Source organism: Sinohyriopsis cumingii, chromosome 11 (assembly GCF_028554795.1).
Source record: "Sinohyriopsis cumingii isolate HCF-2022 chromosome 11, ASM2855479v2, whole genome shotgun sequence".
In the NCBI taxonomy this organism is placed as follows: domain Eukaryota; kingdom Metazoa; phylum Mollusca; class Bivalvia; order Unionida; family Unionidae; genus Sinohyriopsis; species Sinohyriopsis cumingii.
Genome location: NC_142971.1, coordinates 52,853,443 through 52,879,423, shown reverse-complemented (window position 1 = coordinate 52,879,423; position 25,981 = coordinate 52,853,443). Strand labels below are relative to the sequence as shown.

The window sequence follows — 25,981 nt, the reverse complement described above, 5'->3', positions numbered from 1 at the left end:
GAGTAAGCCATGTATAGAAAACGTGTACTTATCTGACCATGATGGAAGCTATACAGTAAAATAGAAAAGTTTTCTATATTAAACACAAAACTTGAACATAAATAGGAACTGAATCATCATTATTGATACTTATGAAGTAGATACTACAATATTGATTAAGAGGCAGTGTTACCATAGAAAAAGCCCAATGACTTTCTATACAAGTAAAACCATTACTGTAGGAAAGACCCAATGACTTTCTGTACAAGTAAAACCATTACTGCAGGAAAGGCCCAATGACTTTCTATACAAGTAAAACCAGTAAAGTGTCACATATACAGCTATGAAATGAGTTACTAGGACAAGATAATATATAAACTTAAATGTATATGTCGTTTGACTTAGTGGACATGATACAGCAATACTAAATGAGTTTTCTATATCATGCACCAGACATACAGGTATTAATATGGCTATGGCAATGTGAGGGATGCCATTGTGACCATTGTAGGAATATACCAAAGGTACCTAAGTGTGTGTGTGAATATGGCAGCGTAATAACATATTGAAATTCAGGAAACTTTGTCACTGATAAGAAGAATAGAAAAGTTGGAAATTTATAGATGGAGTATACTTCCCCTCCAAGATAAACTCAAACTTTTTTGAGGTAGAAAACTTCCAAACTGCTTGTATGGAGTTTACGAGGCCTCTCTATCTGTAGAGAGCATGCTACCTGTCATGAGTGGAAGTAGCAACTGTTGAATTCACAGAATTTGGCGCCAATTCCTGTATCAAGAGTATATCATTTTATCTGACTGCCACCTTGGTGGGCAAATAACTTAGTTATTTACTTAAAATTTTTTACCCTGGTAGGGTTGGATTTGTGAGTTAGTAGTTCTCCTAAGGTATTATGATTGAGTAAGTATTATCGAAAAAACACATTTTATTAGAAAATATTGATTTCTTCCTCTTGTTACCTATTCTTCTAAAGTTAATGCAATTGAAGAATGTTTTTGATGAAGTAAATCTATAGTGAATTAGGTTTATCCAAGAATACTTATCCAGTCACATTACATTTGAACCCTCCCACATATCTCTGTATATGAGTGCATCTGTATTGAGGTATTGCTCAGATTAAACTGGTGAAGATCCAGTTGATAGGCATCAACTTAGTGGTGGCAAGGGAGGTAATAGATAAGAATTTCTTCCTGTTGTGTATATCGTATATAGGCAGGAAATGGAAAATTTGCATCTTTCCAGGATTGCTGGATATGAGGAGTGGAGCTTATTTACTGATGTTAATGTGATTGGGAAAATATCTTCATAGAAACATAATTTTCTAAAAACATAATGCCTTAGCTTAATAGAAGACACGCTGAAAGAAGGGGGTCTCTTGTTCATAACAGATGCTGGAATCAAGAAGTCTGATGGAGGTGGAAAAAGCTTTTGGAAAATGATGAATCAGTAGTATTGAAAATTCACTTGTGTCACAGCTAGGGTTGTTTTACCCATATCTTAAAAAAATCAATTAAAATTTGGGTGATAGCCTTTTTGAACAAAGTGCCTTTCTACCCTATCCCCTTTTTATGTTTCTTTTAACAATCTTTATTTCTCTTAGCTTTTAATGTAAGTTCAGGTGAAAGTGAAATTTTGATAGTTCACTTAACTGTTCAGACTTGCCTATGCATATTATATATGCCAGCAAATTAGCTTTCAAAGGCCTAAAATAAAATTTCATGTTTACTTTCTGTGATACCCCTTCTTCATTTTAGCTTTGGCTCAGGCATTATCCATATCTGTCCATGCAGTTCCATTCTTTCCCATAACAAATTTTGTTCTGCTTGCCAACTTTTGAAGAACATCATAGATTCAAATCAAATTTAGAGTGAGGTTTAAGAAGACCTAGGACAAGCTGAAATTTTATCTTGTTTTTAAAAAAAAATTGCAGAGTTATGGCCCCTGTTTTTTAATTGGAAAGTTTGCCCTCCAGTTGCATAATGCCATGAGAATAACTATCATGTTGTCCATATTATACATTTTTGGTCTTGTTGGATTCATACTGTCTTTATGTATGAAGATGACAAGAATATAATAATAGACATAACAAATTTATTGCACAGAAGTAATTTTGTTTCTGTTAAATTTTTCAGTACAAAACCACACCACCCTTTTGATCAACAACAATAATCGGGGACCATCAGGGGACAAGGGTGTCATCCTGGATTACACAAATCTGTTGGCAGATGAAGGCCATTCATGGTTTCTGCCAGATCATGGATCCCATCCTTTTGCTGGTATGTATGTAGAGAAAGTATCTTTACCTTTCACACTGCTAGAATACAAGGCAACAGACATATCATATTACAACATTTATCCTAAGGAAACAAATAAGGGACCATTATTAAAAATTTTAAATGTTGCAATTGCAGCTTTTTAATTCTTAATTTATGATAATATTGAGTTTTTGCTGGGGTTTTGACCTTTACTGAAATTTGAGGATAAAATGACCTTAAGTAGCAGTGCTAAACAAATTGGATAACCAATGCCTGGGGCCCCCCTAATTTTAGATTGGGCCTGTCATATATTCTAACTGAGGTGCCCATCAGGCCTGTCAGAAAAAATTGTAAATTGCCTAAGGAAACTGTTTGTGCTGATGAAATTTGTAAATGTATTTTCAAGATGTTGACATACCTGCCATAACACAGCACAATTTTAATCCCAAACTCCATGACATGGTTGTGTTTTGAGAAAACATAATTTTCAGTAATCTTCAATAATAAAAGGCCCCACCACTTTCAAGTATATGGTCATTACATGTAGCATGTATAAACGTTAAACAGTCATGATTGGAGCTGATGTAAAACTATCCCTTGGCCAGTTTAAGTATTGGCAATTAAATACAATGAGGTCAGGTATAAACCACCATTTCACATATTACTTAATTGGCCGACAATAGTTAGTGAGACATGTTTGTAGTCTGCAGTGGGTGAGCCCATGGTGCTAATTTGCATAGGTAGAATCAGGAAGTGGAACAACCTGTTATAGGTAAATGAAAGAGATGCTTGATTTGTTGACAGGAACAAAAGTTATATATCATTACCTTGAATGAGAATGTTTAAGTCATGTATTATATTTTAGACAAGTTTGTGAACAGTGGCAGCGTTTCTTTGAAGTTATATATTACTGCACAAACAGAATGCAAAGCATGATCATTTCAGTTGTTGAATGCTTTTCAAGTGTAATTTATTTTTGAAGCTGATTTAGAAAGCATATAGCTATCAGCAAAGCCCAACAAAATAAATTTCAGAACTCTTGGTTGACAGAAGTTTACTTTGTAAAGCATGCCCGCAAAAAAAAAAAATTTAAGCTAATGGGGGGGGGGCTTTTAATTCTTTGCACATACTGCAAACAACACATTGACAATACAACTCAGTTCTAACCAGGATTCACTCAGAGAAAAGTTTGAACACAAGGACCATCCTGTCCTTAGTGAGTGGAGTGATGAACACTAATGACTCTAGCATTTTCTTCAATCACCTTTGAACCCTTTTGAATTTATAATCGAATTGTAGCTATTGTAACATTGTCTGATGAGAATAAAATAGGGGAAATTTTGGATATGTGAAAATTGGAGTCTGAGTTTGTGGAATTTCAGTCAGGGCTTACGAATTTGTTGTCCAAAACATTTTGTTTTGAGCATAGAGTAGAGATAAATATAAATGGTGAGAAAAAAGTTAACATTTGCATATTTACAGTATAGCAAGGTTGTTTTTATGGTAAGGTTTGTTTTAATTTATTTTACATTCAGTTTATGATATTAGTTTCTAATCTGAATGATCTGCCATAAGTGAAATATAAAATTTATGTTGAAAGCTACTTACAAAGGCCTACTAATACAAGTCCATGGGAATAAGATTTCATAGTACATTTCTGTGTTCTTCTTTTCCTTAAATACTGATTTCTCTGTACTTGTTTTCTCAATTAAAAAAATTCTGTGTACTTTCAGGTAACAACAAGTATTATTTTAATGAAGTTCAAATATATGGGAAAGCCCAACTTGCTGTCCTGACTGACCCAGTCAATGGCACTGCAGAACTGTTTTTTGAGAATATGATTGGTGATAGGACAGGGGCAATTCATGTAGGTTCTAACCAAATCATGGACTTGCAGCGTGAGAGTATTGACCTGCCTTTCAGTGTCCATGTTTACAAAGGTGGTTATCTAGGTATGGCCCCAGTAACCAACATACATGGGGTTGGCATCTTTCTGAATGGAACTCTTGCTAACATCAAAAACCTGACCATCCACCATGAAGGCAAGTTATGGTTGTTTAGAAATGGACACACTCTATCTCAGTCCACAGGTTACTATGAGTTTGATTTTGTCCATGTGAAAGATGATGGCTACCTTCACATGATCTCTGATCCAGTTAATGAACCTGGAATCTCCTTCACCACTCGGGATCTCACAGTTGATGGAGGTGGTTTGGTGCGAGGAACACATATCTACTTGCACTCTGAGAACATTACCATAGATGCAGGAGGGACAGTCAGTGCAGATGGTCTGGGCTATGAGAGTGCTGATGGAACAGGAACTGGGCTTCATGGAGTAATTAATCCTGGACTTGGCTACTCGAGCTCATCATTTGCATCAGGAGGAGGTCATGGAGGAAGTGGTGGACGTGGATATGGTCAGTCTTTGGTTTTTATTTTGTAAATTGCTTGGAGAAATTTGAATGTTTTGCTTGTTTTTTGTAGGTCCACTCCATAAAAAGGAAATGCAAGATAATTTATTGAACTCTATCACTTTTAGGATACAGAATTAGGTGCAGGCAGTGCAGAAAGAAAATTATGTTTCAGAAAGATTTTTAAGACAGTAGTGAAAAATTCATAATAGGTTTTTATTGCTGTTTACAGTATTATATTTGTCTTTAACAGGAATTCACATGAAGGTTGTCATAAAACAATGCCTTTTTTATAATGATAACAAAACGAATGAGAAATGTTCATTTAATGAAAGATATACAAGGTAAGGTATCTTGTGTTTCATGGTGGTGGGGTAGTGGTTCAGTAGGTTTTGAGACATCATTTACAAGATCTAGTCCTATAGTCACAACATTTTCTTAGCCTTAAAACTGAACTCTATAGACTCAAAAAGGAGAAATCATGTCTAGAATATTTAAACAGCAATCAAATTATGCAGGTATATAAAGCAATCTATATATGCTGATATTACAATATTTACAATTTTATTCATTCAGGGTGATTTAAAAAATGACTAAGGAGCTTAAAGTCCTGTAATTAGTAGTTGTCAAGGTGACTGTTATCCAAATGGCCTCAAGTCCTGTAATTAGTAGTTGTCAAGGTGACTGTTATCCAAATGGCCTCAAGTCCTGTAATCAGTAGTTTTCTGAAAGACTGAACATATGGCCTCAAATTCTGTTTTCAGTAGTTTTCTAGGATCATGTATTTTTATTAACAGGTCATTTAAATCATAGTGCTTGGCTCATATCCATGAAAATCTACCTCTTGATTCACTGATTTCACATTCAGCACCCTATGGTCAGTATTGTGCTGACATGCTGTTAAACCCTATAATACGCTGACTTAACTAATGCACATTGATTTATTCTTATTTTTGTCATCTTTCTTACATAATATGTGATGTGAGTCATTCTGTCATTATTATAGGTGTGGACTTTGGTGGATTGGCCTATGGAAACCTGTATGAGCCAACTTTGTTTGGCAGTGCAGGAGGAGGAACACATGGAGGAGCAGGAGGCGGGAGAATCTGGTTTAATGTAACTGACACACTCTTTATAGATGGACTTGTTACTGCTAGTGGAGAAAATGGGCAGCTATACAACAACAACATGGGCGGAGGAGGAAGTGGAGGCAGCATCTGGATTCATTGTGATACCATCACAGGCTATGGCATGGTTCTTGCTGCAGGAGGCAATGGCTCAGTTTTTGGCAGTAACTTTGGAGGAGGTGGAGGAGGAGGGAGAACTGCCATGTATTTCAGAAAGAACACTACTTTTAGTGAGTTCCGATTTCTGGCAAATGGAGGTTGGCCTGGGCTTGAATGTAGTTCTTGTGAGGGAGGAGGTCCTGGTACAGTGTTCCTGTATCACATGGTGGAGATTCACAGAACTCTGATCATTGATAATAATGATGTACCAGGTCCTAGGGACAAGTATGTCAATTGGGCAGATGTATCCAAAGATGGTGGGCGTGCATGGATTCTGCCTTTGTCAGGCTTACATGGCTTTGCATCATTTGCGTATGTGTATGAATTTGAAGAGCTTCAGATTTATGGAAATGGTAATCTGGCAGTACTTCCTCCAACTAAAGTGAATGTTATAAACTATGACACAGATGCTTTGGCCCCAGGGCTTGTCATTCATCCGGACAAGTACAATGTGACCATCTTTATGAAGTACATGATAGGTGACAGAACTGGATCAGTCCATGTTGCAGAGGGACAAGAAATGGACTTGTTAAGAGAGGAAATTGATCTTCCCTTCAACTGTTATGTGTATCGTGGTGGTTTTCTTGGTCTTGCTCCTATTACTTTTGTCCATGGTGTGGAAATTCATATGAGTGGAGTGCTGGCTAACATTTTGAACATCACTCTGCACCATGGTGGGTATATATGGTTGAAACATGGTGGACATACCCTGGATGAGGAGGAAAGTCATTACAAGTTTGACTTCATGAGGATCCAGGATGATGCTGTTGTTAATGCCATCACAGATCCAATAGCTGAACCTGGAATAACCTTCATAATGAAAGCTCTCACTGTGGAGGGGGGCGGCATTATGTATGGTACATACCTCACCATGCTGATGGAGAACATCACTGTAGATGGTGGTGGGCAGATATCCACAGATGGTCAGGGCTATAGCTCCTACCATAAACAGTCCACCCATGGATATTTGTCAGTGCATGATTATGTGAACCCTGGATTTCCAGATGGGACTTATGGAGTTGGTGGTGGTGCTGGACATGGCGGTAGTGGTGGGAAGCAGGCTGTTTTATCTGCCATAGCAGGGTTTGCATATGGAGACATTTATGAACCAGATCGTATTGGATCTGCTGGTGGTTTTGGACCATTAGGAGCTGCTGGTGGAAATGGAGGTGGTGTCATCTGGCTAAACATCACTGGAGTAATTAGTATTTTTGGTATTGTCAGTGCCAATGGTGGAAATGGCAATACTGGTGCTGGTGGAGGCAGTGGTGGCAGTATTTGGATGTATTGTAATATCATCAGGGGGTTCGGCAAGATCACAGCTCATGGAGGAGATGGCTTCATTGGAACTTACTCAGGGAGTGGAGGTGCTGGTGGGAGGATTGCCATGTACTACAATTACAATGAGACTATGTCCAGTTTCCGATACCAGGCCTATGGTGGCAAAGCAGGGAACCTATCAGTCTCTGAGAATGGTGGTGGTGGCACTGTGTTCATATATAGCATGACCCAGAACCATACAACACTGATCATTGATAATGGCAACATGAAACCGAGAAACAAATTCAACATCATCAATAATTATAGTGATCTCACTTATGACAGCTGCAGAACTTGGATTCTTCCTGAATCAGGTAGCCATTACTTTGCGAATGGTGGATTTTTCTTTCACTTTGATGAGTTACAAGTATATGGCTCTGCACATTTTGCAATCCTACCTGACCCACTGGACACTGAGGTGGACATTTTCTTTTTGTATATGATAGGTGATCGCTCTGGGACTGTGCATCTTGGCAATAAACAAACACTAGATTTGGAACGGGATGAAATTGATCTCCCCTTCAGTGTCAGAGTTTATAATGGAGCTTATCTTGGCCTTGCTCCCTTTACTATTGTCCATAATGTCAGTATCTGGTTGCATGGAACACTGGCTCATGTGGACAACATAACCCTTCACCAAAATGGTTTGCTATCATTGGAGTATGGTGGCAGAACTGAGTACCTTCTTGCAAATAATTTTGAGTTCCAGTATGTTAGAATTCAAGACAACTCCACAATTAGTGCAATCACGGACCCTGTCTTGCATCCAGGGATTAAATTTCAAGCACATAAAAACATATTTATTGAAGGAGGAGGCACTTTTGTTGGAACTAATATGACAATTCTAGCTGTGAATGTCACTATTGATGATGGCGGCAGTCTACACGCTGATGGACAGGGTTATCGGCCAGAGGATATTAAGTCTGGGAATATCAATGTAGGTCTTGGAATGACTAGTACATCAGGATCATCAGGTGCTGGCCATGGAGGGACCAGTGGCCGGGGAGTTGGTATATTGTTTACTGGTCAGCCATATGGACATTTATATCAACCCTATGCTTATGGCAGTGGTGGCGGTGGTGGTAAGGACCGTGGAGGACAGGGGGGAGGCATCCTGTGGCTGAATATCTCTAACAAGATAGAGAATGATGGAGAAATTAGAGCTGATGGTGGAGATGCAGTTGTTGGATATGGTGGAGGTGGATCTGGAGGTAGCATCTGGATCTATTGCCACCTATTTACAGGAATGGGGAACATTACAGTCAATGGAGGCAGTCAGTATCCAGGAGGAACAGGTGGTGGAGGAGCTGCTGGTAGAATTGCCATCTATTTCAATGTGAACCAGACCTACTATGGGACCTACCAGGCTTATGGAGGGTATGCCCAAGGTAATGCTGAACCCGGGGGCCCAGGGACAGTAATTCTGTACCATCAACTTGAGAATCACACCACTCTTTATATCAACAACTACATGAGAAAAAGCAATCACGTTCAGACCATCAGGAGTTATTCTGACCTCTCACAGGACAGCTTTAAAGCCTGGATCATGCCTGTCTCTGGCAGTCATCCCTTGGCATTCACCAATCAGGATTACAGGTTTGATGAATTCCAGATCTTTGGAAATGCACATCTGGCCATTCTGCCTCAGCCTTTGAATGATGGCTGTAATCTCTATTTCAAAAATATGATAGGAGACAGAACTGGGTATGTTCATATTGGTCCATATCAAATCATGGATCTCCGAAGAAACTTTATTGACACTCCTTTCAGTTCTTATGTGTACAAGGATGGCTACCTCGGTCTGGCTCCAGACACAAATCTTGAGAAGGTATTTGTACACGTGGAGGGAACTGTAGACCACATTGTCAACCTGACTCTGATTGCTGGTGGTGAGCTCCGCATGTTCCTTACTGGCTCAACAAACAAACGAGTGCGACTTAATTACCACATAAATGGAACTACTGTTATCAAGGCAAGGTCTTCCATAAATGCTTCTAGTCCAAATGCCCACTCTGAACAGTACAACATTGTCCTGAACACTGTTATAGTCGAGGGAGGTGGTGCCATAAAGGGTAGTAATATGAAGATCACAGCCTCAGATTTGACTATTGATGATGGGGGTGAGATCAGTGTCACTGATGGAGGATTCATCGCTAACCAGGGAATAGGTATATACATTCTATTCTTTATCTTTATTAATATTGTTTTTTTTTGTCTTATATTTGGTCAGACTGTCAGCATAGTTACTTCATTTGTTGAGAGAAAATTCTGTGTCCTTAAAATCTTTTTAAACTGAGAAACAAATAGTTGAGTTTGAAATATAATGTCAAACTCCATGACAGCAACTTCTTGTAAAATACCTTAATTTCAGATGACGTTTTTGTAACAGTCATTGGTTTTTTTGTTTTCTAATGTGAAATTACAGTGTTTTGTGTATAATAATACAGTTATATTCTCTACCTCTAGTTTACAATATTAGTGAGAGTTTAAAGTAGAGTGGTCAACATACAAAAATGAATTGTTTTTCTACCTATATTAAGGAACCCAGGTGGGTTCACTTCTTGTAATAAAGCCTTCTAGTAGCTTTCCATGGGTTGTTGGTTCCTGCTGGAGTGCTCCCGGTTTATTCCTCTACCAGATATACTGACTGCCATGTATATCCTATCATGTGCAAAAAAATTGGTGTTAAGCTCACAGCAACAACAATAATAACAACTACCTATATTCAAATGAAAAAAAGAGAATAACTTAAATAGCAATCTACAAAGCAGTAAATGTGAATTAACAGTTTAGATAGAAAATCAATAGCATCTTTTCAGTGTAATGCCATAAGAATATTATACTATACACTAGTGACAGAGTTGAAGTTAATTTTTAAAATGCCGTCATTAATTGTTTTATCTCTTTGGTCTCAACAGGTTCTGGGACAGTGCATTCCCTTGGAAGCAGTGGGGCCTCCCATGGTGGATATGGTGGGCGTGGTGCCTGCAATAGTTTTGTTACCTGCCGACTTAAAAGGAATTTGCCTTATGGGAGCCTCTATCAGCCAAAAGTGCATGGCAGTGGAGGGGGAGGAACATTTGGAGGAAGAGGTACCTAAACTTCACAGTCCCATATCAACAGTTTTCTGTGAAATCAATAGTTTGCTTGGCTGATTTACCTTAGTTCATAAACTTAAAAATCCTACATGCTTAACGTCAGAGCGATCAATGCAGACTTTATTGTTTTTCTTCAAATATGGTTCTGATAGAATCTCAGAGACAAGTAGTTATGACAGTAGATCTGAGGGTTAACATTTATTTAAAGTTAAATCTCACAAACTATATGAGGTTAGGGTAATTTATTTATTTAAAGATAAATCTCACAAACTATATGAGGTTAGGGTAATTTATTTATTTAAAGTTAAATCTCACAAACTATATGAGGTTAGGGTAATTTATCTTTTTAAAGTTAAATCTCACAAACTATATGAAGTTAGGGTAATTTATTCATTTAAAGTTAAATCTCACAAACTATATGAGGTTAGGGTAATTTATTTATTTAAAGTTAAATCTCACAAACTATATGAGGTTAGGGTAATTTATTTATTTAAAGTTCAATCTCACAAACTATATGAGGTTAGGGTAATTTATTCATTTAAAGTTCAATCTCACAAACTATATGAGGTTAGGGTAATTTATTCATTTAAAGTTAAATCTCACAAACTATATGAGGTTAGGGTAATTTATTTATTTAAAGTTCAATCTCACAAACTATATGAGGTTAGGGTAATTTATTCATTTAAAGTTCAATCTCACAAAAGGTATGAGAAGGAAAAGTTATCAATGCTCATGCTTGGAACATTTATAACATTACTGAATTTAATGAGAATAGTGTACCATTATCATCTAATTGTCCTTATTGCAAAGTTGTTTTTATTATATTAATATTACTATAATACTTTGCATGTTGATTAAACCACCTGCATCTAAAACGTTTTGGTAAGTATGTAATATCTTTGGTAACAATTCCATAACAACATTTGGGAAGTTTTATTAGGCTGACTCCCCTATGCTTTTCATTGGAAAAATACAGTAGTTTTCCACTACTTGAATGAAAGAAAAGTGATCATTAAATTAAAATCATAATTTCTTATACTGAGTGGATATTTGTTTTTAAATAATTATTTGAGATTATAAATAAATGATAAAATGGTGGTTTTCATTTGCTTATCATAAGGCAGAAGTATTGGGGGAGGTATGTGATTTGAATATTTAACATAGCTTTAATAATTGGAATCATATTGCTATGATGTAAGCAGTGTGACAATTTATTGTCATGTCTACCACTGAGGTTTCATACTGCAGAAAAGTTGCATCATGTCCCACCCAGTCACATTATCCTGACATCAGGCCGACCAGTCCTAGCACTGACCTCATAATGCTGAGTGCCTAGTGAGGCAGCTCTGGTACCTTTTTTAAAAGTCTTTGGTACGTCTTGATCAGGGTTTGAATTTGCGATGTCCCGCATCTGAGGCAGACCCTTTAACCACTTAGGACACCGGAGTGGTCTTTTATGTTTTGGTATCATTTGTCCATCACCAGTTTCTGTGCAATAACTTGAGTTGTCCACCAACTACATTTACCAAACTTTGTGGATGGCTTGCACTTTTAGGATAGGAGAAACTCTAATGATTTTATGGCTAAAGTTTCAAAGATCAGGGTCACTGTGAGTGAAAGAAGAAAAATAATTTTTACACAATGACATTAAAATTCTATATTACTTACCTGGACCAAACTTTGTGAATTACATTCATATGGGGTAAGGGGTAAGCCAGCTGATGTTAGTGTTCAAAGGTTACCATGACTGAAAGAAGAAAAATGGTTTCTGAACAATGACATTAGTTCTGTATCACAGTGGCCTGTCTCTTTGGGGTTCAAACAGTCAAAGGTCAAATTCATATAATGTGCCATTCACCGTACTCTTGTAAAGTTTTGTATCACGTGCCATCACTAATAGCAAGACATTCCTGTCACTAATTTGACTTGGTGTCAACCCAAACAATATAATAATTAAGACTTTACAATTCATTTTCTTTTTCTTTTAGATCAAAACATTTCAATGTGTTGTGTTTTGCATGCATGATGATGTACTGCAGACAACCTCTTAGGGTAAAAATATTTTTTATTGTTTGATTCTTTCCTCAAATATTGGTGGCAAAAGAAGTCTAAATGCTATAATGCAAATCTATGTCAGCATCTGTTTCAATTTGATGGTGGGAGAGAGCATATCATGCTTCATGTCTTTTTTCTATCTGTTTTTCAGGTGGTGGGATTCTGGAGCTGGCTGTCTCTCACATGCTAGCTGTAGATGGTTACATCAAGAGTAATAGCCTGGCTACCAATTCCTCCTATCTGGCCAGCGGAGGCAGTGGTGGAAGCATTCTTATCAACACTGTGAACTTCACAGGTAGGAAATTTTATTCAGCTGTTTTCATTTACAATGCTTGGAAATTATTTTCCATCTTATTAATCAAAGACATCTGCTATCATATAAAGTGAAATTAAAATATGGTCTATTGACTTTATCAGATATTAAGAGTTCATATGAAATATGAAACAATTCTTTCTTAAAAATAAAATTGTAACTGACAGTCTCATTTTCCTGCTTAAATTATATGACTTATCAACTTAGTGCAACACTATTACCTTTTGCCTACTTTTGAAAGCTATTTTACATAAAAATTGAATATTTATTAGCTGTTACTTATTTTATTCATGGACACTTATCTCCACTGTACTTGCACACATTTGACCTTGTTTGGTTACATTTCTTTATCCAACATTCCAGATAAACAGACCAATCTTCGGGTAACAGACTTTATCAGATAAACAAGAGTAAACTGTAGTTGATGTCTGTATGTATTATCTTAAAGGAAACCACATATAGTGGTGCTTTCTCAAATATACTTTGAAACTTTGTGAGCTATTACATTAAAACAAAATTACCTTATTTGAAAATTCTATACAGATTTTGAGTGTGTGTACTTGTTTTTGCCATTTGATAGGTACTATTGTCTCGTTCTCTACTTTTTCTCCACTGATTTTGCTAATATTAGAGTTGGAAGCTAAGTGTCAGCCAGTCTACACCTCTGTTGCAGGTAGCCACACTGGCCACATTCAAGCATTAGGTGGAGATGGAGACCCAGCAGGAGGAGGTGGTGGTTCAGGTGGACGTATTTCCCTGTACCACTTGAGAGACAATACCATCCCTCCATTTCGTGGGTCATTTGATGTTTATGGTGGCAAAGGCCAAGGAGGGTCAGAAGCTGGGGCATCTGGAACTGTATACATCAAGGACTTGCTAAGAAATCATGTGACACTGAAAGTGGACAATGATGCCCAAGAACAGATAGCTGAGGACACAGCTGTATGGAATGAGGGTTATCGTCTTGACTTGTCTGGAACTGGAGGAAAATCGTCCACTCTAAACACGAATGGTGGTCACACCGTCACCTCCAGCAGTGGTATATATGACTGCTATGGCTATGGCTGTCCTTACTCCAATGATGCATCTTCATATCTTCTTTCTAACTTGTTTGACCAGACACTAAACAATGACCGTCACCAGTACTTCATGGCATGGTCTGGCAGCACATCACTGACCTTCATCTTGACCCATAGCTACTTTATCAATAAGATCAAGGTCTTCCCTGTTGCAGCGTTTCGGACACAGTTTCAGGTAGATTTGATGCTTAGTTGGGATGAGATGGAACAATTCAAAGCAACCTAGTCTTGTTGATAAGTCATCTGTGTTAGGTGAATTCTTTTGTCTCAAACAAAAGTTTGGTTTATTCATTGGATGAATGTTTTCCAGTTTTTAACAAAAATAAGACTAGTATGTGTCTTTAATTTTATATTGTAAATTAAATCAAGCATACCATCAAAAATGCCATCACATACAATTCTAACCTGATATTGTAAACTAAATCAAGCATACCATCAAAAATGCCATCACATACTATTCTGACCTGATATTGTGAATTAAATCAAGCATACCATCAAAAACGCCATCACATGTTATTCTGACCTTATATTGTAAATTAAATCAAGCATGCCATCAAAAATGCCATCACATACTATGCTGACCTGATATTGTAAACTAAATCAAGCATACCATCAAAAATGCCATCACATACTATTCTGACTTTATAATGCAATAACTTTTACATACCTTCACATATTTTCTGACCTCATATTGCATTAAATCAAACATATCTTCACATACTATTCTGACATTATATTGTAAATAAATCAAAGATACCTTCACATATATTTTGATCTTAAATTGCAATAAGTCAAACATGCCTTCATATATTTTCTGACCTTGTATTGCAATAAATCAAACACACCATCACATACTGTTATGGCATTTATTTCTGGTGTCATCATTAAATCAGACTCAATACTAGCAATTGAATGAAGCTAGCTGTAATGCAAGGACATGGTTTATGCTAGATATAAATTTAATAAAGTTAGAGGGGAAAAAACTCACAACTGTGTGTGTGTGTGTGTCTTACAGTAGTACCATGGTCAGTCTAAGTCATGTTAATAATTTGTCTTCCAGATTACAGGTTACTTGGCTTCTTCAAGTTTCCCAGTGACTACAAATTATGTAATTCCCCCAAACAGCATCAAACAGGGATCCTATCTTGATATACCTGTCATGCAGATGGCAGACAAGTTTGTTATTCAACTGCAAGGGCTCAACGGTTGGTATGGATATGCAGCACTTAGTGAGGTGGAAATTTATGCTGATGGAAAAAATATTGATAACAGGTAAATCTTCACTGGCTTTTGTTTTGTTACTTTTCTAGGGGATCTATGAGGTCAGGGTGTCCAAGTGGTCTAAGATGTTTGCCTTTACAGATCTCTCACATCTCACCTTAGTATGTGAAGGTTTGAGTCTTAGTTCAGTCATTTGTGGGTGTTTGAGAAAGCTTGTTTCTGGCTTCTCTTGGCTCTGTGGTTTATCCAAATGTCTTTCTGGTTCCTCCTCCACCAAATATACTGGATGCCATGTATAGAAGCATATCATGAGCTCATGTGTTGACAAATGATGTTGAACCTCATGAAATGAAACCAAATACTTCTTAATATCTACTGCATTGAACAAGCAAACTTCCCTTCCTTAAAGGAAAGATTTTTTGGCTTAGTTACAGTTTTTTTTATTGTTGTTGTTTTTGACAGTAATTTTAACATATTATTGGCCATGTTATGCAGAGTAAATGGGACTTAACTCAATAATGCTTGGAGACCATTGTCATTTTTGCCTTAAATGCGGTTAGGAAATGCATTTTGGAGGTTAATTCTGGATACATCCAAATACATCTGCTTCCAAGAGATTTTTGTTTAGCCTAATGTCTAGCTGTGTTAGAAACGTTGGTTTTTCTTGGCTGTTTCACTTGTGTATGTTACTACTGGCCACTTCTTACCCCAATCCGCAACTTGTCCTACTTTTTGCAAAGGTTCACCTGTCTGTGTGCAGTTCATGCCGGTTTGCCTTAAATCACAGGTTAAAAAGTCTAATTTAGGCCTGAATGTGTGTAATGTGGGCATATCTCAATCTTGGCAAATACATAATTACATTTGTGAACTGGTGATGCTTGCTTAACACGAATTGAATTTATTTTAACTCCATTGATAATAAAAAAATGACATTCAATTTGTGCCATGTGCTTGTTTTTATGCCACCATGTGCTACAACTCATACACGGGTCACGTATATATTTTATTATTAAAAAAAAAAATTGTTGAAAATTTTGTATAAATACTCATTACTAGAAAACTTAGTGCTATAATTTGCCCGAGAACTTTCTTAATATACAAGCATCCAATGGGAAAATGACTTTTTATTTACGCCAAGTTTTGATTTATGTCATAACCTCTGGAACACATCTATAGCATAAATCAAGCATCACCTGCACATTGTTTTTATCTAGTATTAGTAGCCTTTCTACATTATTTGTGTTTACTGAGACAGATAATTGTGTTTTTTTTATTTCTGTACATAGATAGTCTCAATCTAAACTTCAAAGATATCACATCCATAACAAATGTCAGTTGTCCTTTCAGAGAAAGATGTTTAGAAGCTTTATATAGAAACTAAATTTCATAGAAATGTGTGATAAATAAGAGCATCAATCACTCCTAAATCAGCCGGTCTACTTGTATAGGTACGAGCATGTTGAGCTTGGTGGAGCGTCCACATGGATTTATACTGAATCCGCAGGCAGCAGTGACTTCCATTTTGATGAGCTGCAGATCTTAGGCAATGGCCATTTGCTCTTCAAGTCACCCACATCACTCACAGACCATATCACAATACAGGTTGATAAACTTGTCGGAGACAGAACAGGTAGGCTAACAATTACAGGTATAAGACCGATGGTAATTATTGTCTTGTCAGTGTTAGCTGATGAAAGACTGGTACAGTGCTCCATAGTTTAATATTTTTTTTTATGAGAGTCAGAAAAGTGAAAGCATTATAATTGAGGGAGTCTTACAATAACTTTATTTCACCATATTAATCAAGCACTCTGTATATATCTGTAGAAAGATTCTAGCACAGTAAATAATCAGCAACAGTGATAGTTCAAGGTGTCAACATTAAAAAATGTATAATCTTGTGGAAGAAATCATCAGCAGTCTCTTGTTATAGCATCATAGTGATCCAGAGTGTAACATGTAAAAATGGGGAAATCTGCTATTGCTTGTAAACATGTTGTAAATTTTTAGATAGAAACTGAGATATTCATTTTCACTTATTATAGCATGCAATCAGCCATTTGTTAATACAAGGATTTACAGAAATAAAGTTATTTTTACAGGGTATCTACATGTTGGATATAACCAGGAGCTGTTCATCAACAACACTGACTCAGACATTCCATTCAATTGCCATGTATATGAAACAGGCCATGTAGACTACCCACCTCGGGCCTTCTTTTACAAGACACACCTAGCTTCATCAGGCCTGGTCAGTTTTTGTTGATGTTTGTGCATATTCATCTGGTTTTACTTTGTACATGGTCTGAATCTTTTATCATTGGATGTTGTTCTAACAAGTGTGATCTTCCTGAATAATGTATGACTGACTTTTCTAATATTTCTGTCAATTTTACTTAATCTTGTTTAGATTTGTATTCTATATGCATCATGATGCTTATTATAATAAACTGTTTAATATAAATCATACTTAACAGATAAATTTTAAATTCAAGGTATTTTTTGGCTAAACAACTTAATTTATATTGGGCCAAGTATCAAGACTACGAAATTCTGCATCTCCTGCACATGTGGACTAGTTAATATATACGCCATTGTAAAAGTTATACTTGATTATCCATTCACCTTTGAATACATTCCATGATCACATTACCATTAGGAAAAAAAAATCTGTTACCTCTGAAGTCCAGTACTCTTGAAAAGATGAAAATGTTGTCTTTTCTGTATACATGCCATAGAGATAAGGGAAGAAACTCATGTCCTCATTCTGCACTATCAAAATAGTACTGTAAGACCTCCCTACATCTTGAATATATTCATGATTTCAACCCATCCCCCCAGACTGTATGTTAATGTGTAGCAAAGTATTTGTTACATGTTATAATCATGTTGATTTGTTGATTCTGAATCAATATTTAAGTAATTTTTGTAGTGATTGTGGACCATGTGATATAATATGGTGTTGTTGCTTCATGTTGTTCAATGTTTATTTGCACCTACTGCTTATATATTTTCACTTGTTTAAGTAACTTTTGTTTATTGAGAATATTAAGTCGTTATTTCCCAGATTTTTGTTCTTATCATTTCAGTTGAACAAAATGCAGTAAAGTGTAAGAAATTTTAAACTAATGATGGCACACATGGGATAGCCTTGCGTGCTTGAAGTATTTTTGATCCGTAACATCTGGTCCACTGTTTTGTGGGACACATAAAAAACATGGAAAGATGTTTGAATTATTCAGTGGGATGCAGCATCCAAAGATGGCGCCAATTGCTAGTGTAGTGGGAACATCATGATTGTTCCGATGCCGCCATCCATGTGAGTTATGGTCATAGCCAAAGTAGTAGTATTCTTGCGTCATTAGCACAAGAAACACAAGGCAGGAATCCCTGTGGAAAAGCCCCAGTTGGAAGTAACATTATGAGTGGATGTTACTTCATTCATTTGGGGAACTCACCTATTGCCATGCTTCACCATGGTAAGTAGCAAGTGGCATTGAAGGAGTTACCCCTTCCTATCAACCTCCTGGAAATGAAGGTAATATTCAACACTTCATTTCTGAAAGGATGCACTTGATGGGAAAGTTGTCATTGTCATGTCAGATATGCCATTTGTTATGACATACCTCCTCAAATGGAGTAATGAAATCACCCAATCTTTGTATTCTATTTTGGAAAAATTCTTTTCTGGTGCTCCCAGCTAAAGATAACTACCCAGATCAAACAGCTCAATGCCCTGTCTTGTGCTATGTTGAGAATGGACCAGACTCTACACACTTTGTGGTCCAATCATTAGTGAGTTTTTCATAAGAATTATTTGTGTTGAAAGTGTCCAATGATAGACAAGGCATATTCATAAAGTGCTTACCTTTGTCTCTTTGATCCAGGACACATGGACGCTCAATCAATAACTTCGGAATGGATTTGGGCAAATGCCTACCCACCTTACCATTTTTGTGCCAAATCTATACAGAAATTGAGAGGTCAGAACTGAAAAGTGATTCTGATAACCCCTCTCAGGTTGAACTATCTGCTCAATCTAGCACAATTTTGCAATTGACATTCTCAGGAAAATCCTATCGCAACTTAACTTTCTCAGGAAAATCCTATCACAACTTAACTTTCTCAGGAAAATCCTATCACAGCTTAACCTTCTCAGGAAAATCCTATCACAGCTTAACCTTCTCAGGAAAATCCTATCACAGCTTAACCTTCTCAGGAAAATCCTATCACAGCTTAACCTTCTCAGGAAAATCCTATCACAGCTTAACCTTCTCAGGAAAATCCTATCGCAGCTTAATCTTCTCAGGAAAATCCTATTGCAGCTTAATCTTCTCAGGAAAATCCTATCACAGCTTAACCTTCTCAGGAAAATCCTATCACAGCTTAACCTTCTCAGGAAAATCCTATCACAGCTTAACCTTCTCAGGAAAATCCTATCACAGCTTAACCTTCTCAGGAAAATCCTATCACAGCTTAACCTTCTCAGGAAAATCCTATTACAGCTTAACCAGCTATGGTCACATTTGTGTTCCACTCATGCTCTGACAGGCTCCTTCTTTTTGTCTGGCTCTTTTAAGAAGAGTGTTGCAAAGAAGGAATTTCAGCATTCTGTTGTGAAGATTGTCTCATGTTCTACAAGGCCCTAAAATCTGAAAGTTTACAAGGGAAAGTGGTGCATGTTTAGAGACTGCTTCAAAGTCAACTGCATTATTCCCTTTAGGTATCTCAGTCCTGCAGTTGGTTGGCGTTTTTCTGTAACTGCTCAGTGAGAACAAATTAGTTTCCATTACTTTCAACAGCTACTGCTTCATGATATACAACACTTTCTGTCATTTTCAATGAGATAAAAAAACTATCAGACCTGTTTCCAGTTCTGGCTTGAAGAGGCCAAAATCCTCATCCTATTTCCTACCTGGAATCTTTTTTGGGTTTTGACATGGCTCAGATCTGTTCAATTTAAGCCATTAGCTTGAACCTCATTAAAGCTGCCATCATGCAGGAACATTGCTTTCTGGTAGCTTTTGCTTTGGCATGCAGAGTGGGTTGCATTCCCTTTCAGTAGACCTGCACTTTAATTTAGATCAGATGGTTTTATGGTCCTAATAATACAACCAGGCTTTGTAGCTAAACTCCTCAAGCCCTGGCATTGTGACTGAAGTGGATATTTTCAGCATACTCTGAAGTATCAAAACATCAGATTCTCCTTTAGATTAGAGTGATCTCAGGGAGCTTGTATTAAAATGTGACGTTTCAATCCAAGATATAATATAATATGTTGGCTGGCATGCACAGTCAGGTTCTCAAGTTTCAGTCTCAGTGATTTTGTTTTGCAGAGAAAAGAATTGAATCTGGTGGGTCCATTGGCTGTATGTAGCCCAGATGACACCAGGTGAGGTTGACAAAAGTACAACCTTCTCATGGGCACTTTTGCTGGATTTGCCCAGAACTTTTATCTTTGAGAAGAATATATTATCATTTATTTTTTTTCCTAGCCATGGATCGTCCTCACAGGTTATGTGCTGCTTTTGTATTAGGATAATAGGTTATTCTTCGTAATGGTGAATCCAGCCTTTCATTCCTTGAAAGGTGCTTTGGGTAGAGGTAGAATTATCAGCATTCCTTCCTGTTACCTATTCTTTTAATGTATTTGGGGATTGTATTTGAAGGGGAAAGTAAATGTTGTAGTAGATTATATTTCTCCGAGAATACTTAGCTGATCACATTACTATAAAAACCTTCCTATGTCTCAGCATGAATGCAAACATCTGAGTTGATTTACCACTTAGCTTAAAATCTGGAGCCACCTATCAGTGGTAAGGAGGAGATAATTGGTAAGAGTTTTTTCCCTTAGTATATATATAAATGGTATATACATGGACAAGATGACAATTTTTTGTTTTTGGGAGGTCTGGATTTGGAAGATAGCAGAATATAGTTTCTAAATGTAAATGTGTTCAGGTAAGTATTCTCCAAGAAGCACAATAACTAACATGTAAAAAAGTTTCTTCATTCAAGTCTTTTTCTTCTATTTAATGTGTCTTGAATAAAATAAAGACTAAACACTAATGGGGCATGAAATTCTTAGAAATACATGTAGGTGTGAAAATTTAATTCATACAGACAGACGGACATACATACATACGTACATACATACATACAAACATTAGAAGCTTATGAGACAGAGATATCACTTCTGTTAAAGACTACATATGCTATTTAAGTTTTGGTATTTATGTGGTATGAGTATCTTGTATGAGTGAAACTATTTTTTTAAGATTGTTTTCTATTGGTTTATAAGCTTTTTATTCTCTGTATATTATGTCAGATCTCTGGGCTGGAGGATGTCTATGTGTATGATGGAGGATCAGTATCGGTGGACACTAATGGCAGTATTGGACTGACCCATGTACCAGGCACAATATCTTTGAAGACTATCCATGTACAGGATAAAGGGACATTCAGGCTGTTTGCTTACAGTGTTGACCACACCTTCTCTATCGACGCTACCAATATCACGGTACTGAAATTATACAAACTCTTTTCTAGTTTCAGCAAGGCGTACTTAGAGTCAACATATTTTTTTTTCAACAATGAAGGAGTTACAAATCATGTGCTTGGGGTAATCTAGTTAATTCTTAATTAACATTTTAAAAGCCTAGTTGAAATTAGGGCATATTTCAGTGTTATGAATCAGAATTTTTGCAAAGCATGAAAAGTAAATTGATAAATGTGATAACTGTCTGATCATCAGATGCTCTGATTCCAATTTTTCAATTTGACCCCAAAATATACACAGAGTCAAACCTGTCAATAGCAGCCACCAATGGGAGAAGGTGAATTTTGTCCTTGTATACAGGTGATCTCTGTACACAGGTTCACATTTTAAAATTGGTTTTTAAACAAGTATCATGTACCAGTTATTGTTATTATTATTATTATTATTGTTATTATTGTTATTATTATTATTATTATTATTATTATCAAGATTGTTTTATATGCACTATTCAACAAAATCATACTCGGATATGATGTTCTCTTCCAAAATTATGTTCCCCATGTGATTACTCTTTCCTGCTCACTTTAACATATCCTTTAAATTAAATCATTGCTGTCTAAAAATAATCACCTGTCTTTCTGTTTGACATCATGCCAAAACAGTAATTTCACTACTAATTAAAAGCTTAGATATGATGATAAAACCGAAGACCGACATTTTAGTTGGTCATCTTGCGTGTCTCTGCAGACAGCATTTCATGCTTTAAAAATAATACCTGGATAAGCCAGTTGTTCAACTCACCAAGATCAAAATACATTTGGCTTATGCAAGAAGCCCCTGATGAATAGGAAATCAAAAGAAGCCATATATAATTAATTTTGGTGACTCATGAGCCAAAACATCACATGCCTTTACAAACAAGTTTTAAATGTTGAATGAACCCAGAACCAAATGAAAAATAATGTACAACTCATATAGTTTCTGAGGTGAACTTTTTTCTTTAGAGATGGCTTCTAATCACATGCAACGATAAAAGCTGCATCAGTTAAGAATTTAAACCTATTGATACCTTTATGTTACATTGTCAGTTTAACCTATTGAAGCCTTTAAGTTACATTGTCAGTTTAAACCTACTGAAGCTTCTAAGTTACATTGTCAGTTTATACCTATTGACACCTTTAAGTTACATTGTCAGTTTAAATATATTGAAGCCTCTAAGTTACATTGTCAGTTTAAACCTATTGACACCTTTAAGTTACATTGTCAGTTTAACCTATTGAAGCCTTTAAGTTACATTGTCAGTTTAAACCTATTGATGCCTTTAAATTACCTTGTCAGTTTAAACATATTGAAGCCTTTAAGTTACATTGTCAGTTTAAACCTATCCTATTGACGCCGTTAAGTTACATTGTCGGTTTTACCGGCATAGTGTAAGCACATTGATTCACAGGATATTTATTTATCTAACTAATGCCTCTCATAATGGAAACATTTAGGTAACAGATCTTTGTGAACATTCAGTGGAATTTACACATTATTAACCAATCCATGTTTTTTGTGGGTAGTGTTGTAAGATTGATTGTAGTTACGTGTATACAAAATTCACATTTTTTAAAGTCAATTTGTTACCAAAGATTCAGCCATATCTGGACTACTGTACTGTAATTTGGGGTAATATCTCTAATTCAAACATAACAACACTTTTAAGACTCCAAAAGAGGGCTTGCCATTTAATTTTAGATCATTGTATAGACAATTTTCAGGATGCAATGAATAATATAAAGGTTTTAAAAATACATGAAAGAATATTTCTTAGAAAGGTCAAATTGATGTATAAAGTATCCAGAAAAGCCATTCCTGTCTATCTAAGCAATATCTTTCATCAAAGAGATGCTGATGATACTCCAAATTTAAGGTCCATAAGAAGTAAAAAGTTTTCAATAAACTGGTCCACTGGTATGGAACAACATTCCAGTGACATAAGGCAGGCTCCTAGCATTTCTTCTTTTCATAATCAGTGTCTTAAATGGATGAAATCTTTAGAAAATTGAACAGTTCTAGTACAAAAAATACCGCTGGCTTTTCTGTAATTTGGCTGCTCATTGCACCTCTTGCAACCCTCTTATGGTGCTAGACTATCTCTGTTTGATAACACTCGGATAAAATTATTCCAGGACAACAATTAGTTGATCCAATTAGTTTGGAGGGGGTTCTGATCACATTCACTCAACCCCCTCCCCTTTTCTTCTTTCCCTATATTATGGGTATTACAAATGACCCTATGAAAATTGACATTACAGAAGGAGATTGAAACTTGACCAGTTAAGCGATCAGTAGATATAATTCAGATACCAGACTTTACGGGTTTCTATTTCTGGTTGTTGCTGGTTGTGAAATCAAGTTAAGACCTGTAAAAGGTTTGACCAATTCATGAAGGCTCCAAAATTTAAGATGAGAACTACAAGGTCTGTCCATTTTGTACATTCAATCCAACGAATATGAAATAAGTCTTGACCTGTGCATTGTGTATTTCCATATCCCTGTTTGTATAACATGAAGCAGATATTGTTTCACTTACCGGTGAGTAGCATATCAGCTCTATGCATGGCATTTTGGCCTTCATCGGGATGTTGGACTGTGTTATAGCCAACTTCAATTTTGGTTGTCAGATTGAACATCCTTCTTTACCTCATTCACAATTTAGAGTGCTTTGTCATTATGGAGAAGGCAAACCTAGAAACCTTTCTTCCCAACATTTTGATTAATTTAAATATGTAGTTTCTAACTTGCATTTTGCATTGTCTTCCTCTCAAATGTATCAACAGTATCATGCAAGTGTCAGAGAAGACATAAAAGTTCATTATGGCAACTCCTTAGCCTATTCACTGCAGCAGTGGACCTCTTATATTGTGGCTGCCTTTACATGCACACACTGCAGTTGGTTACCCTGTTTCAGTGGTGCCAGATATCAGGTTTTCTATATCACCAGATAGTGATTTAAATGGAAATGAAACACTTCCTGTCTCAGTGGCAAAACAGGGACTGACTGGCAGCAGGAGTGCTGCTAGAAGCGCCACAGTAACTGTTCGCAATCCTCTAGTTTATCTGGGTGCACTTGCTACATGAGTGGCAAGTGGGTGGACACAGCAAGAGAAGGCTCTTCATATCATCTTCTTTTGGAAATGAAAGCTATTTATAACACTTCACATGCCTAGCAGGATCACATTCGATCAAAGATGGTTTATTAATGTCAGACAACTTGGTCATATTGACTTACCTCCTGACACAAGGGGGAGTGAAGTCACTGGATCTTTGCATTATGAAATTTACTTACCTTTGTTAGTGTGTCCAATATCAGCTAAACCTTCAAATCCACTGAATCTGAAAATTATGGGGTCCCTGATTCTGCTTAACAGTCAGGGTCACAAGTATTTCATCTGTGTCCAGAGCAACATATCCTTCATGCATGGCTTTTGTTTGGAATGCCTTGTGTTGAAAGAAGTTCTCTACTTTGGTTGTGGAGAGGATCACAACAGCCAGTTGGCCTTTCTTTCTCAAAGCATATGATGGGAAATGGCAAGTTTTCAATGACAGGTGTCACATGAATGACTGTCAGCTGCTGTCAGCTTCCATTCCCCAACTGGCTGGCTGGCTGGCTGGCTACTTTCTCTTTCTCTTTGAAGAAAAGAAGCTAGCATCTATAACAATCATGGGATATCATTCCACGATTTCCAATACCTTCAGACATCATGGAAGAGACAACATTAGTCACAACAAGGACATTTCAGACTTGTTGACCAGTTTTGACAGATCAAGACTAGGCTTACTTACCTTGTTCCCAAAGTGGAACCACTTAGGTCTAGATGTAGATCAATTTATTAAAGCTTGAGTCTATCTGCCACCCAACTGTAATAGTTATCATAGAAGACCTGCTTCCTGATAGCCTTAGCTTCAGCCTCCAGGTTGCAAAAAAATGGGCTGCCATAAGCTAGCAACCAAAAATAACAATTCAACCCCCTTCCTCGATTAGTTCCATGAGAGAAACAAAGTTGTAGGTCAGGAACATGCTCTCAGATAGTACCTGAAACTCACAGAGAATATCTGGACTGATGCCTTAAGTTTTTCATATTACTCAAAGCAGGAAAGCAAGATACAACCTCACATGTGCAGGTCACTTGGTCAGTGGAGTTATTAAGTATGTGTACCAGCTATGACTTATGAAGATTTCAGATCATGAAATATAAGCAATTTCTACAAGCCTGGTATTAAATGCAGTGTCTCAATTTAAGATATAGTGTATTCACTTGGATGTCATGCCCAGTCTATGTTTGTTAGTTTATGCTTGTGTGACATGGCCTTGCAAAGGAGGGCTGAATCTTGTTGGGTCTCAGGTTGCTGCCAAGACAGCTTGCCAAGACCTGCAAATGGGAGCACAACTGCTGGGTAT

The 25,981-nt window shown here is 36.7% G+C and overlaps 3 protein-coding genes across 3 annotated transcripts in view; all 3 read left to right on the top strand.

The window, feature by feature from the left end:
- The window catches only part of LOC149788460 (uncharacterized), a 95,430-nt gene extending 86,337 nt beyond the window's left edge, over positions 1 to 9,093 (top strand). Inside the window, exons 25-28 of the mRNA XM_089973521.1 lie at positions 2,130 to 2,273; positions 3,986 to 4,669; positions 5,670 to 8,973; positions 9,081 to 9,093. Coding sequence (XP_089829647.1) covers positions 2,130 to 2,273; positions 3,986 to 4,669; positions 5,670 to 8,973; positions 9,081 to 9,093 — 4,145 coding nt within the window. The remainder of the gene's footprint in view (positions 1 to 2,129; positions 2,274 to 3,985; positions 4,670 to 5,669; positions 8,974 to 9,080) is intronic.
- An 11-nt stretch (positions 9,094 to 9,104) lies between these two features.
- LOC149788459 (uncharacterized) lies at positions 9,105 to 16,757 on the top strand. The gene is made up of 6 exons (XM_089973519.1): positions 9,105 to 9,437; positions 10,188 to 10,361; positions 12,574 to 12,717; positions 13,409 to 13,989; positions 14,875 to 15,086; positions 16,484 to 16,757. Exons 1-6 carry the CDS (start codon positions 9,170 to 9,172, stop codon positions 16,755 to 16,757), a joined length of 1,653 nt encoding a protein of 550 aa, XP_089829645.1. The 5' UTR covers positions 9,105 to 9,169.
- Positions 16,758 to 17,000: 243 nt separating this feature from the next.
- The window catches only part of LOC149788458 (uncharacterized), a 208,030-nt gene continuing 199,049 nt past the window's right edge, over positions 17,001 to 25,981 (top strand). The window contains exons 1-3 of the mRNA XM_089973518.1: positions 17,001 to 17,022; positions 17,138 to 17,286; positions 21,364 to 21,555. Of these exons, the coding sequence (XP_089829644.1) occupies positions 17,001 to 17,022; positions 17,138 to 17,286; positions 21,364 to 21,555 (363 nt within the window). The remainder of the gene's footprint in view (positions 17,023 to 17,137; positions 17,287 to 21,363; positions 21,556 to 25,981) is intronic.

Excerpts from the sequence above, each read along its gene's own strand:
- LOC149788459 (XM_089973519.1), top strand. The coding sequence starts at position 9,170 with ATGTTCCTTACTGGCTCAACAAACAAACGAGTGCGACTTAATTACCAC. Across the intron at positions 12,718-13,408 it reads CAACACTGTGAACTTCACAG|GTAGCCACACTGGCCACATT; the intron begins GTAGGAAATTTT and ends CCTCTGTTGCAG. Across the intron at positions 13,990-14,874 it reads CGTTTCGGACACAGTTTCAG|ATTACAGGTTACTTGGCTTC; the intron begins GTAGATTTGATG and ends TTTGTCTTCCAG.